This window comes from Anoplolepis gracilipes, chromosome 3 (assembly GCF_047496725.1).
Source record: "Anoplolepis gracilipes chromosome 3, ASM4749672v1, whole genome shotgun sequence".
Classification (NCBI taxonomy): Eukaryota; Metazoa; Arthropoda; class Insecta; order Hymenoptera; family Formicidae; genus Anoplolepis; species Anoplolepis gracilipes.
In genome coordinates, this window is record NC_132972.1 from 9,203,552 (window position 1) to 9,218,814 (window position 15,263).

At 39.7% G+C, this 15,263-nt stretch overlaps 1 protein-coding gene across 1 annotated transcript in view; it reads right to left on the minus strand.

The window, feature by feature from the left end:
* Positions 1-610: 610 nt before the first annotated feature.
* LOC140664102 (uncharacterized) overlaps positions 611-15,263 on the minus strand; it is a 53,332-nt gene continuing 38,679 nt past the window's right edge. Inside the window, exon 6 of the mRNA XM_072888858.1 lies at positions 611-2,003. Coding sequence (XP_072744959.1) covers positions 1,553-2,003 — 451 coding nt within the window. The 3' untranslated portion in view covers positions 611-1,552. The remainder of the gene's footprint in view (positions 2,004-15,263) is intronic.

Consider the following 15,263-nt stretch of genomic DNA (forward strand, 5'->3'; position numbering starts at 1 on the left):
CGCATATTTCGCGATATAGAACTAAATGACACTCATCACGAACTTAAAGATATAACAAATAAAATATTTCTGGCACTTTACAAAAATTTGATTTGTAAAAACATATACAACAGATTGGTTATCTTAAAATTAGCCTAAAATAAATAATAATTATCGATAAAACAAAATATTTAAATCATAGCAATTAGATTATGTATAATAAATAAAACGAATAGATGACATGTCTAAATATACATAAGAAGGATAGTTTGAAACGTAAAAATGCAAAATAAAAGGAATGAATAAAATTTGAAAAAATATGACAATAAACCGATTGCAATGTAAAGTAATATCTGTTGAAAAAAATCTGTTACAATTTTCTTCTACATTAAAAAACCTGTATGATTATAACAAAAAATTAGTTACATATATTAAATAATATTTTTATTCTACTATATAATATATATAATAGATTGTATACATAATATTATATATCAATATTATATATATAATCAATATTATATTATATATGTATATATATAATAGAATATACACATCTATATAAATGATTAATAATTATTAACAGAATGTATAAAAGGTATTTATATATTCCAAACATTGTACTTTAGAAATAGAGATTGTCTATATAATACGAGTGTATTAAAAAAGATATAAAAAATATAAGTATAAAAGATAAAATAATTTTCTCTTTAAGTTAACATAATTATTATATAACAAAATAATTAACATATAAATCAAAGGGAATCTGAAGCATTTGCTTCATTAACTTACCATCACTAGATCCAGCACCGGTCAAATTAAAGGATCATTTATATGTATGTTATATAATCATTAAGATTAAAAATCATGTCCTGGAGGAAATAAAATATAATATTTGAAAGATTTTTTTATGTGTAATTATTACTAAGCAACTAATAAGTTCAATTTATCTAATAAGGATGAAAGAAAAGAGAGAAGAATATTAAAATTATGTATTATAATTAATTCATAATACTTTATTTAATATTCGCTGCACAAAATTTAGTGTTATTTTTAATTGTGTTATATCTTACATATTATATTAAAATGACGATATCAATATTTTAAGAAGACTCTCGACTAAAAACTGTATATAATACAATTTTATAACAATTATATTGTGTTACTGTATATAATAAAATTATATAGTGTTGTTATATAACAAAATTATATTATGTTATTATATGTGCGTGACTTTTTAGCTGCGTGTGACTTGATACAAGACATACTATCGCGTTTCTCGATAACACAATTATATTGTGTTTTCAAGTTATCATATATAATTGTATTATATATAGTTTAATCGCGTTTAAAATATTGATGTCATCATTTTAATCCTCAACTTCCACTACTGGTATAAGCATCTAACACCTGTGTGTTAAAGAGGTGTCATTCAACAAAGTGTCACTTTACTTCCACATCGCGTTATCCGAATCGTTTACAACGATCAAACGCGCGCTCGATGAAATAGTTTCCGGTTCCACGATCACAGACAAATGGAGGAGGAACGATGCCGACGAGTCGGCGGGAATCGCTAATTGGGGGAGGTCCGCAGCGGCGGGGGTGTACTGGCCGTCGGATAGGGCGCGTACCTGATTGTTGCGTGAGCGGTGGGAGAGGATCGTCGTGAGATCATCGCGACTGGGGGTGGTTGCCAGGGCCACGGCAGCCCCGCCGGGTACGGGAAGCCGGCGGCGACGGCGGCGGTGGAATAGGGCGAGGGTGAGCCGGCGGCACCCCTGGCGCCGTATAAAAGCGCCGCCGACGGCGACAGCCAGGGCGATAACGCGTTCTCGTTTAATTGTTGCTGCTGTTGCTGCTGCTGCGCGGACGGCTGATGTTGCGACTGCTGCTGCTGTGGCTGTTGGACACCAAGCGCTGCGACCACCGCCGCCGGTGACGACGACATGGCCAGGTGCTCGTAGAGTCTCATCGGGGCTACACCGCATCTCACTAACTGCTGTTCCATCAGTTCCATAGGGTCTCTGGAATAGTCAAGAGAAAGGAGATCGTTATACTCGTGCAGATAGATTAAAGCGGATGAGAAATTTGTCTGTACAAATCTCCCTCAGTCTCAATTTTTATGACACGTACATAAATGCTAAGTATTTTATATATTGCAAGGGAAAGATTTGTTGCTTAAGTATACAGATGAGATTCACTGTATTTATGATATATACACTCTGCTTTCTCGCTTTCTCTATGAAAATATTTTTTCTTTTAAAAATGTATTATAAATTGCAGTACACTTATTTATTTAGAATCTGGGGAGGGGAAAGTACAAATCTTCTGAGAATCAGTGCTCGCTCGGCACGAGGATTAGACGAGGAATCGAACGAGCGTCACGCTATTGTGTCGAGAGGTCGCAATTCTACGCGAGATCGCACGGGGCGAGCAAATAAATCCTCTAAAGCCGCGGGAACAGCGAGACAGCGAGATAAAATCGTCCGTCCATCCTTAAGGCGAGAGAGGCGGCTCTCGCCGGTCGGCTGATTAATCGATCGACGTTATCGGCATTAATAGCACTTAAAAGGGAGTAAATCAATGAGATTCCTTTACGAACAGAGTCGCGATAGACAAAGAGAGAATGGCGGATAATTAAGACGGGCTTTTCTCTCATAGAGACGTACGAATAAAGCGGGAGGGAGGGAGGGGGGGGGGAGATGATGATCGCAAGAACCTTCTTCTTCTCTCCCTCTCCCTCTCCCTCTCTAACAACAAACGTGATGGATGATTTCGTGCGTTAGGCACGGGCTTAATTAGGGTTAATTACGGGCGATTGTGCGCGGACGCGCCTTCGTTGCTTCGTTACTATCGCGGCGGAGACGCTAACGAGCGGATTATTGGCCGATCGCGAATGAAAACGCGTCGCGAATGACGAGAGGATCATTCTGCGTTTATCTCCTTTTTCACGCCGATGATAATTAACGACGAAGTCTCATTGCGCGCGCAGATTCACGACGAGTCACTTCCTACTTTCGTGATTACGCGCGGGAGCGGCGTTTAAGGATACGCGAATTATCGGCCGGTCTATCTCAATTATTAAGACTTCATTACGATATCGCGAACCCGTGACGAGATAGAGACTTCTTAATTACTTTCGATTTCAAGCTTGCCGAGGTAAGGCCGATTGCGCAAAGCGAGACCGAACAAGCGAAACAGAATGCTTGATGGACTCTTGACCCGGCCTGAAGAGATCATTTTCCGCCATTTAAAGTCAACGAGAGTCAAATCATTTTAACGTTAGGAAGATCGAAGATTCTACATTTATGGGCATTATGGGAATTTCACATCTCAAAAGCATATATTTTGGTTGAGATAGCAGAAACAGAAATATTATATTTTGAAACCTGCACGGTTCAATAATCATAATTTTAATAGTCACATTAGAAATCAACTGACATCGTATTCCGTTGAACACTGGCATCATTACTCGCACGAAACCTGACTTGAGATTCAAGAGATTAAAGCAATGATATGCGCTTTGGTTTGAAATTAAGTTTTTTCAATCGATATATGCATGACAGTGCATTGTGCTGATATATTGCTTGTACATTATACGAGAGAAAATACCATTTTACTTTAAAACAATTTTTTTAATAAAAATTATATATGGTTCTATAAATATAAAAATATTATATAAAATAAAAGTATATATTAAAAGAAATGAAAGCAATCTTTAATGTTTGTAATAAAAAGATAATATTATAAATATAAAATATAATAAATATAATAAAATATTGAACAATGTGTGTGTATGTGTGATGAATAGAAAATAATTCAATAATACATCTTGATAACATACATATTTTATAAAAGAATCTAAACAAATTCTGTGAATGTAATAACTTAGAATAATTATGGTAATAATTTTAAAGCAATTTATAACAAAATCTTATATTATCTGACAAAATAGACGTTCAATTTATGAAAGATTTAGAAGATATAGAAAAACATATCGTTCTCTCGTCTATTTAAAATTAAAACTGTGCAGCAAAAAAAAATTTACGTACTTATCTTTAGGCATCGTTCCAGGTTTGAAAGTTTTTATGTATTGTAAGCCTCGTTGTCTGTTTCGTTTTAAATCTTAAGACGAAGGCAGCATCGATAGATGACTGCCAGTTCTTCGCGCTTCTCGGAAGCCAAGTGGTTGTGAGAGATAACTTGATACACTAGTATCCTAACCGGATAATTTGAGCATGGGCCGCCCACGAATGATACCTCCTATCGATCATCCAGTTCCGCGAACCAGCATCGTGATATCCGAAGACGCCTTTCGCAACCGCCGTTCAATAACTCAGCATTTCGTGCATGAAATAATTTAGGGGCGTACATAATAAAAAGATTCCGGATATATCTGTTCCCACCCACATTTCAGATCATGTCTTTCATTCGAAATAGATTCTTATACGAGTAATAAATGTTTAAAATTTTGTAATCTAATAATAATAATAAAAGGTTTATTCGATATACAGTTTAATTTATTAATAAATAAAAATGCTAAAACGAAGAATATTTAAAATGATCTTGTATAATATCGAACAACTTCTCATTAAGATATAAATCACTTGTACGCGATAAGAAAGTCGATGATAAACAAGTTATTTTACACTTTCGGTGTGACACCTAACAATTAAAAGTTGTGAAAAAAGAGTACCAATACATTTTATTTTAGTTTTTATTTGCGTATTCCGAATATAACCGAATTCGGGCAATGCTCGCTCGAACGTGCCTTTTTAGGAGTTAGAGATAAAATAAGGCAAGACGAATGCACACGAAGAAAGTCCAGAACGTTAATAAGACGCGAAATGTTTCGAGAGTCGATCAAAATTTTTCTATTGGCTCAAGAATCGAGTGACTACGGTTATCGAAATATCTCTCGATGACTCCGAGCATTAAGTCTGAAAATTCGAATGTCATCGATAGACCGTGAGACGTGTGACGCGGTGTAATGACCCTTTTAATGATTTTCTATTGAACTATAAGAATTGAACTATTATTGACTATCAATCAATGAATCCATTATTTAATTCAGAAAATTCGGAGAGCTGTCACAAAATAAATTATGAAACATTCACAATCTCCAATTTTTCGATTGAATCGCGAAAATAGAACAATTATGATTATTAATCATCGATTGATCTCTCCGCGCGGATTAATTATTATACATTAATATACATATATTAAGAATCTTTGCTTGCTGTCTCAATCGAATAATCAAAATTAGAGAATTCGAGAATAATCGCAACTTTGCGCATCATGTACGATTGACAAGTGACAGAACTGCTTTCATTCTCTAAGCGGACTGCATAATGTATCATACTCGTTAGCAATTAAACAGATTGTGTTCTTATATGTAATATCGATCATAACATTTATCATTTAATTAAATCGGTAAGATTGACGTTATGTTGCAATATTTATGATACTCGGCAAGGACTTTCGGATTGTGAATGCTTATATGTCTTTGCATGTATGTCTTCCACACAAAATTTTAGGGAGTATTTATTTTAAACATTAATGTATGTATATTATAATATATTTATCTTAAAAATTAATTAACTAAATCTGTGAAAACGTCACTGATTATAGCAGCAACATAGGATTTTATAAGAAAATTAGTGAATATTTCAGTGAAAATTCTCACACTTGTTTCTATTTTATGTTCCAGTAATTGTGACAGATTAATAAAAATCTGTCAAATTAGTAATAATCGTACATATTGAGAAGATGTGGTTTTGAAGTTTTTTCTATTTATTTTGCATTGTTATTTTTTGGGAAAAATCCTTATATATACACACATGAAGAAAGAAAGAAGAAAATATAGCTATTTAAATGCGAATTATTTCAAAATTTAGAATTATATAAATATTACACTTTTTTACTTTTAAGGTGTGATAAACTTACAAAAAAAGAACAAGACTCTTACAATTAGTCAGAAACTCAGATATTTCTTTAAAAAGTATTTGTTATAAATTTATCTTATATGTAAAAGATGTATTTGAAATTATTTCTAATTAAAACAACTATTATCACTAATTAAATTATTATTGCTATTAATACTTTCGGTAAGATTTTACTAATTTGTAGTGATATACTTATAATTAACTATCAGTGACTATTCAGTACTGCTTTTCAGTAATAATATACTGATTCTATTTAAGAGAATAGAAAATGATTAAAGTTAATTAGCTTGTATAGGGCAATCTTCGTTTATGGGACATTCAGCGCGAGAATAAAGCGCTTCATCATCTCGCGCGACCAATGTCATCGGGCCCGTACAATTCAATCTCGACCAGGCTCGTAATGATTCTGTCCCCGCGGACCGAAGTCGGGGGACTGACTCTCGCGGGTCTAGTTACCCTTGGGGTCACCGGGACAGGCGACACCAAGCCAAGGAGAGAAGGGTCAGCCTTTCGCTCGGTAGTTGCGAGCTGGCACGTCGACGACGAAAGCCCTGACTCGTAAAGTCGTAAAATCATGGTGCGAAGGGCGAGACAAAATCACCGTGACTGCGCACAAAAAATAAGAGAGCTGCGAGATCTGATTCACGAAAGATTTTCAATCGCGCTTGATTTCCAACAAAATCTTCGATTATCTTACACTGGGATTCTGAGATATATATAAGCAAAAAGTTATATAGGAAAATAAAATAAAATTTCAAACGGAATTTTTTGACGACATTAGATGTGATAACTAACAGAACTAATGCAAAAATGCTTCTATTTTAACGCCATAAAAACTTAATTTAAAATCGTCGTATTTTCTGTAAAATAGATACAAGGTATTCATATATGTTCGTATCTGATGTAACATTTTGTGATGTTACATATCGAGTGAGATATTGATACCCAATCGAATCGAAAGACGGTGAAGGCATATCGACTCGCATCGAGTGACTCACGATCAGTCGCGAATAAGTCCCAAGAAGCGGAGCGGGGGAGGATGAAAGAGAAGACGGTGGCTGTAGAAGCACGAGTGAGGGAGGCCCAGGAACAATGGGTCCGGTGTACAGTTTGCGCGTCTCGGTTACCGCTCGGCCGTACCGCTTAGCACGTAACACGACACCCGAGGAGGCGCACGAGCACCACGTACACACGTACGCAGGGTAACACGGATGTGTGAGAGAGCGAGCTTGAAGTGGGAAAGAGGAAGAGAGGCCGGGAAACAGGCCGGAGGGTGAAACCAGCGACGGGGAAGAAAGGGCGGGAGGGATTAGGGGGCCTGGGGCTAATCGCCGTCCACTTAGACGTGCTGGACCACACACCAGCGCGTCCGTCCGCGTTCATTTCTCTTCTCGTTCTCGTGAAATATCGCTGTCAAGGGCCCGAACTCTATTAGCCGAGTTGCGCGAATGCCCTGGTATCGATTCGTCCGCATCGATCGTGATTCGAGATCTCGCGGATAGGACGATCTCTCGTAGGAGAGGAAACGGGCAGAGCGAGTGAACCGGTGTTTTTAGGCGGATCTCCGACGTAAATCTTGATCGCGATTACACGAGCGCAATTTGAAAAGTGTAGAAAAGTTTGGAGCAGAGTCTATGAAACAATCTTTGCATTCTTGCTGTAATTTAAATATAATAATAAAATTATATTATTTTATATTATAATTTATATATAGTATTGTATTGTGTTATAATTTATTATATTTATATTATATTATATAATTATATTTAATTATTTTTTTTATACTTCCTAGTAAAATGCATAAGTTTATTCATTTCAGAGTTACATTCTGAGTATCCATTCATTGCTATGTAATATCGCACAATACCTGCGATAATAAAAAAAATTACACATATCTGCGTTTCATCAGAATAATGAAGCTAATTTGCGTTATTTCTCAAAAATCAATGAAGATAGGAATGTAAATACAAGATGCGGAAGATGTTACATTCGCGCTACCGTCTGCTGGTAGCGTGCTATCTCTCTCTCTCCCTCTCTCTCTCTCTCTCTCTTTCTCCTTCTCTCTGTCTCGAAAATAGCTTAATCACGTGGCTCACTGAAAAATCCAGAAATCAAATTACACACCGTTGGTTCGCCGAGGAGAACAGGTAGGCAGTTCCGTCGCACAGAGGGGATGGGCTCACGCTATCGTTATATATGTGCGTGTGTACGCGCAAAACGGAAATGACGCAGCGTGCCAGCGACGCAAGGATCTCCTGTGCATTAAGGCCCCGGCTGCAATTCACGGCGCGCGTAACCCTCCGCCGGCCTTGAATTATATCCTTAATGTTTTCATAAAGCTTCTTTATGTACAGACAATAAAAGCCCTAATTACAGTCATTCGCCGGGCGAGAGAGAGAGAGAGAGAGCAGCCGCCTCTCGGGGGCCGGTTGCCCTATTACTATTCGCGCTATGCCGTAGCTCGCCGTAATTGTTACACCGCGATAAATATTCCTCATCGATCTGACGAGTCTGCGTTTTCCACCGTAATGGCGCGGTTACGGTCGAAACGTTCTAATTAGAGACCACCGCCGTTACCCCATTAAAATGTCCATGACGCTCTCGCGGCTACACCTCTCGAGTACCGCCGTCCAGAAGAAAGAAAAGAGAGAGAGAGAGAAAGAGACTAGTCTATAAATAAGAAAGAAACAGCCGACGCACGGTCGATTCGAATTTTTGCCCAGTCCGTTAGCTCGGTTCGTGTTGGAACAAATTAAATCTATTAAAAGAGTGATCGCGCACGAGCTGCCGCGAGAGCTCGTCGACTCGCTCGAGAGGCGCCGTCAAGTCGATGACAGAACGAGCGTTAAACGAATCTCGAATTATTCCTTGGGAAACGCGCCGAGATAGATGTTCGTAATCGCTTGGCTTGAAAGACATAAAATTCTTATTCGTCGTAATAATTTAATAACTTTATACGACCACCTTCGCAGCTTGCTACCAAATAAATTCTGTTAGAGATGAGTTAGACACACATACACACACACACACACACACATATACATCCACATATACATACATTCTTAAATAACTTTACTTTGAAAAGTATAAAATTCTCCCTCTCGAATATGTAGACTTCAAATTATGTATTCATAAGTTAATATGTCTAATATATTTCCATTTTTAATTGACTCGTAAAGTCGCATTAAACGCGCTCGAAATAAAATAAGTCACCCGACACCTATCATCGAGAAAGAAAAAAAAACATATTTCCTGGACGTAGCGCCTCGCAGCAACAAGGAGCACTTTTTATGCGTGATCGCGCATACGTTGCATGCGCTTTTAGAGAAAAGGAAAGAATTGATCCGTGGAGGGTTAATTGGAGCAAAACTGACGGCATCGTGACGGCTTTTAGCGGTTAATGGCCGCGTCCCGTAATTTTCAAACGTATCTGTTCCTCGTTCCTCGAAGCCGCTCTGACAAGGAAATATGGTATTCTCGCATGGCTTAATGTCTCGTAATTTCTCGGGGGTTCTTTTCTCGGCACCGTCCGAGAGTGCCAGTCAGGTGCTATGTGTGCGGGGCCTTTTTCGGGAAACGAAATCCGCCGTTCTTTCTCACGCGAGCCTCCTTAGTCCCTAATCGTCGCGAAGGACGGCGTCTCTTGCGAAGACGAAGCCGCCCTTGCTCCCTTTCTCTCTTTTTGTCTTCAACTCGCTCTATCGCGTGATAGTCCCAACGTAATTTAATTAGTGATACAATTACACGCGGACCGCACCTCGACCGCGAGAATCATGCATATTTACGCGAATAATTCACACATAATGTCCGCACACCTGCACCGCGTAAGCGTACAAGTAATAAAATTACACCCGCTCGGTAAAGAATGCAATTACTTGTACACGCTAGCGTTCGCCGCCGAGCCGATGTTAATTGCCAGGAATTGCTACCGCTAATTATCGCACACAAAGATTATCCTCGGTTAGTTACGCAGGTGGAAGCTTCGGAGCTAAAACGTGATCTCGATTTTCAACGGATACTGACGGACATACTCGTGTGTATGTGAGTGCAATAAAATTTAATTCTTGATGCTGCCTATATAATAGATGCATTCTGTTTCGCACAGACAAGCTAAATCGATATATCTCATCGTCAAACGTTCGTCTTATCATAACGCAATAATATATTGTGGCAAATATATAAAGTATTAAAAACGTATACGAAAAATACGAAAATATGAATGTAATTGTCATATTGGACATCTGAGCTTAATTTAATGCAGCATAATAATTAACTTATACATGGTTTCGTATGTTTCCATATATCCTCTACATTTTCTCTTAATTAAACATTTTTTTGACACCTAATCGATAAACTTCTAAGAATCTTGCAACGCGATTGGGCGACGCAAGACAACTCGCGATATTAAAGCGCGAGGGAATTCCGTCGAATGGAGAGAGCCTGTTATTCTCTGCGTTTACCCTGGGGCTGACACAGGGCATTAGGTAAGTGGTAGATAATAATAGGTTACACTCTCCGCTGATGGCCCAAGGTAGTTCATCGAATGCTGCGGTTTTGCTCATCTCTCGATTCATCTTGCACGCATCCCACGGGAATTATCAAACTCTCGGGGAATGCCTTAGCGATACTATACTAATATGATTCTAAAAAACAACGAATCAAATAGATAACGTTCATTTTAATTTGACAATTGCGGAAATTTAATAATATTAGTGAAATCTGCTAAAAAAGGGAGTATTTTTTAAAAGCGCTATTCTCTCAACTTACAATTAATATAATAATGATTAAATTTATATTTTATAAGAGAATTTGAAAAAGTTAATTTAATTTTTAATTTCTCAATAATAAAATTAATTTAAGTATACGTATTTCTCTTAAAGAAAAAATGTGAAATCATCAAGATAAAGCCTATTAGGTATGATAAAGGAATTTTCAAAGATAATTTCCTACGTGTAAAAGATATATATACAGAAAAAATCGAATTAATCCAGAATAAAAGGAAACTACTTTAAAATCATTGAAAGATTTACGACTAACAACGGTACCTCCCTTTTCTCTTCAACAACGAGCGAGCTGTCGTCGCTCTACGAATCTCGAAATGAGATTTCGTGATGGTGGAACGAGAAAAGAGCAAGACAGAGAGAGAAAGAGGGAGAGAAAGTTTTGAAATTCACGAAGAAAAAAGAAAGACAGCTTCTGGGCACACCGACTGTCTTTCAAAGAGGTATATCGCGTGAAAATTTCAACACAAAAGGAACGACGCGACGGAAGAGAGAGAAAGAAATTCGAGGCTAAAAAGTTCCGCGGATTCTTCCTTCGACGTGGAATGCTGTTAAGGAAAGATATTAGACGATAGATGAAAAAGAGAGAAAGGAGCAAAAGTCGAGAGAAAAAGACGCTAAAAGGATAGAGAGAGGGATGGCGTGAATCGGGGCGAGCGGAAAAGAAAAGAATCGCAGAAAAGGAGAACGAGTAGGGGGTGGGGGGGGGGGGGAAGAGAGAAGAAGTTAAGCGAGAGAGATACAACGGTAGAGAGCGAGACGAAGGGTGATGAGGAGCGGCGAGGAAGGGCGCTGGCAGGGAAAGAGGGGGAGGAGCGAGAGAGGGGGGGGAGGACAGGGAGTGTAACAGCGAAGAAATTAATAGCCATAAAATATGAATAGAAATTAGCAGGTTCGGGGTGGCGTGACGCGTTTGCTCGCTCATTTCCTTTCGGCGCGTTGAAAAACAACAAGACAACACAAAATACGGTCGAGCCTGTAATTTACCCGGCTGCCGCCGAGCGGGCCGACCGACGCGCGATCGCCGCCGCTAGCTTCGGCTTAGTGTGTAATATACACGAACATACGCGTGTACACAACACATACGCATACGAGAGTGTGTACTCACACAAAGGCACGAGACGTTAACGCCGAGAAACGGAGCTCTAGATATAAGTAGAAGTGCGAGCGTATTATTATACACGCGCGAAATGCGTATGTGTGTGTGTGTGTGTGTGTGTGTATACGAAGAAAGAGAGAGCCTGTGATGCTTGCAAGTCGAGCCATCATCGTCGTCGCACGGTAGGTATGGTAGGTAATGATCCGGTAATGACCCTGACGCCTCGGATAGTCGACCGATACATAGAGAGATGTGTGTGCGTATACGTATGTGTGTATATGTGTCGGGGCCTTCTTCTCCCCGCTCTCACTCTGCTCTTTCTTCTTCCCGCGGGTATCCTCTCCGCGCGAACCCCCGGCCAGGCCTAAAAGTCCCGATGATGCACGGCGAGACCTTTGTTTTTGCGTTTTAAACGGCGGTTATTAGCTCCGTAGCAGCCACGGCCACTGATGCTGCCTCTCCACTTCTCGTGTCTCCTCCCCTCCAGCTCTTTTCTCTTCTTCTTCTTCTTCTTCTATGGAGTCTTCTTCATCCTTGTCCGTCGCCAAGCTTCATCTCCCTCTGGCACTTTGATAATGCGGCCCGCTAATGGACTGGCAAGAGGAGGACTGGCGGTATCGGTCGGAGGTGTCTGCGTTGATGCTGGTAGTTGTGTCGAGAAGAAGGGGAGAGAGAAAGAGAGAAGCAGACAGAAGGAGCATGCTGTGAAGAGAAGACTGAGCGAGATGGAATAGAGAGACTTTGCGAGGGATGGAGTAGAAGAGGAGGAGAAAGAGGGCCAGAGCGGCAGCGGTAATGACAGGCCGTCCGCTCTCGAAGCTAATATAGATGAATGCCCTGCCCTCCTTGCCCTCCGGAACCGGGGAACGTGGAATCGCTCTCTTTCTCCGCCGTTACCACCCGTTTCTTTCTGCGAGAAGTGCTTCCACGTGAGAGGCTCGAACGATCGCAGGCCGAAACCGAACGCGAATAGCGACGAGAATATGTAAGGAATGTAGATGTTTGCCTGTACATACATCTCTAAAATGCAGCGAGTAAGATGTAACAAGCAGTTGAACATTAAAGATATCACAGCTTGTCTACGTTTACATTAAGAATCGCTTTTCATACGTTTAATCTCAGAGATTCCACAATATTCCCCGTTCAATAAATCACGAATTTCGCAATAGAATATTTTGCAATATTTTATTCTTGATAGAATGAGATCTTGAGGAATTGAAAGTTGAAAAGAATCCTATTAATGTCCAATAACAGTTTAAATACGATTCGTGCGCAAGTATAACATGTACAACATCCCACAATTTCGCCATAGGTCTTAACGACTTCACCTAAACCATCAATCTGTACATCGCGAAACAGCGTGTACAATCCTCTCAGCCGCCATCGCGCCGGGTTTCGCGATTCTCTCATGCTGATGCCCGGTTGATGTTTTCGCGACGTTGACGGCGGTTCTCCTCGCGAACACGTACGCGAGGAGGGCCGTACCGAGAGAGAAGGAAAGAAAGGAAGAGAAAGAGGGCCGGAGGGGCATCTATCTATCAGCGCCGGCGTGAAGTGGGCGGGTGCATGCGCTGTATTGCTCCGTACGGCCGCTCTCTCATTAACTCCGGACGCCGCCGGAGCGGAGCATCCGTGCGCGGCCAACGTGGAGGCGACTGCCGGCGTTCCTCGTTCCTCGTCCGACCACGAGAGACGACGAGCTTATCGTCCTTTCGCGGCCGTACGTGCTTATCTAGAGCGAGCGCGGCAACGACCGGTGTCATCGGCTGATGGAGAACGTGCGTGCGCGAGATCCCCGGTTCAATTCAGCCAGACATCTTCCTACCTTTTTCTCTTCTTATGATATCGTCGGCTAGTTAAAATTATTTTCTATCAAATATATATGTTGTCTTGTAGATGATGAAGTTTAACAACAGATACGTAAAATGACAGCGAATAATCTGAGTTGCTAGATTCAAAGATGTATTGAGAAATGTAAACTTGAATTATTGATTGCTTTATATAAAATTGATACATCTGCTATATATATGTGTATATTTATAAACAATATTTCAATTAAATCATAGATTCTTAGATAGATAATTAATGTATACGCTGACTGCCCATAAATTTATAACTTGAATCTCAATTATTTTTTATCTAAAAATTGCTGAAACGATGCGTATAAAAATAATTGTTTTAACATAGTTGTTGGACATTTATCTAAAACAGTAATTGGCTAGATGGTTGCAAATTTCTGTATCTTCGTGAAAATGTGAATGTTTACCAACAAGCGTGGGCAAACACAACTGGATGCAGTGCGGGAAACTGATAAAGGACCGGTTCCAAATTAGTTCCACGATAACACGACTGCGTTTTGAAGTGATCTTCGTCTATCGATAATTTCTGATCAGAGCTATACGAGCATAGTTGAACTAACAAAGTTAGGATCCCAAGCGGGCACTCCCAAGCGCCAAGAGCGACAGCCTTATCGCCAAAGTGTTACTGACCCTGGGAGATTTTATCGACAGTCTCATGCGGTAGTCTATCTTGAACGAGCTTTACGGGGACGTTTTCACGTGTAGCAATTTCGGAAAACGAGGGGGGCGTTCTCGATGGGAAGGTATCGATAGTGATGAAGAAACTCCATAATGCGACGCGATGTTCTTTCTTTCTTTCTTTACACGACATCGGAATGCAAAGCCGAACCGATCGACTTTCCAAGAGCACGAGATAGCGGACGAGTCTTAGAATGACGTTGCGAGATTTTAGGCAGCCTGCCTGTTAGGCAGGTGCTGATTTGGGGAGGATCTTGGTGTGGCAGTGATTCCGGGGTGAGATCACGCTCGCGCAATCCGAAATGCAAAGTCATTAAAATGCACGCACACATATGCACACTTCGTGTTATCGTTTGACTAGCCATGAAATTGCTCTGTTGAAACAAAGCTAAATGCATGTGCAAACATGTCGATTGCGAATCATGACGAAATTGCGTAATTGTTGAAGAATTCGTGATCATATATATGGATGAAAGAAATTTCTTACCTAATTATTACTATTTTCTTAAATAATAAATTGTTGAATTTCGAATCCAAGAATAAATATTACAATAGCCACGAGTAGCCACAAATCTTACAATCCAAAAATTGAAGGATACCACATAAAAGAATACATATTCTTTCAGCTGGAAAGTTAAGATATACAGAGACGTTAAAATATGAGCATTAATATTCAAACGCTCAAGAGTCTTGAAAACAGATAAATTCATCGCATTCAGTATTTACATCCTACGATGCTCGGAGCCGCGTTTTCCGTCGCTAGATTACTTACGCACGTCTCCTTTTAATAGACAAGTAGCATAAATTCACTCTGATATATGTCCAGAGCGATAGCGCTCGTACATGAAAATATCGCGCGAGCGGCTCGATCCATCACAGAACTGCCTTCTTCTGCGCCATGCGCGATCGTTCGAGCGTATTC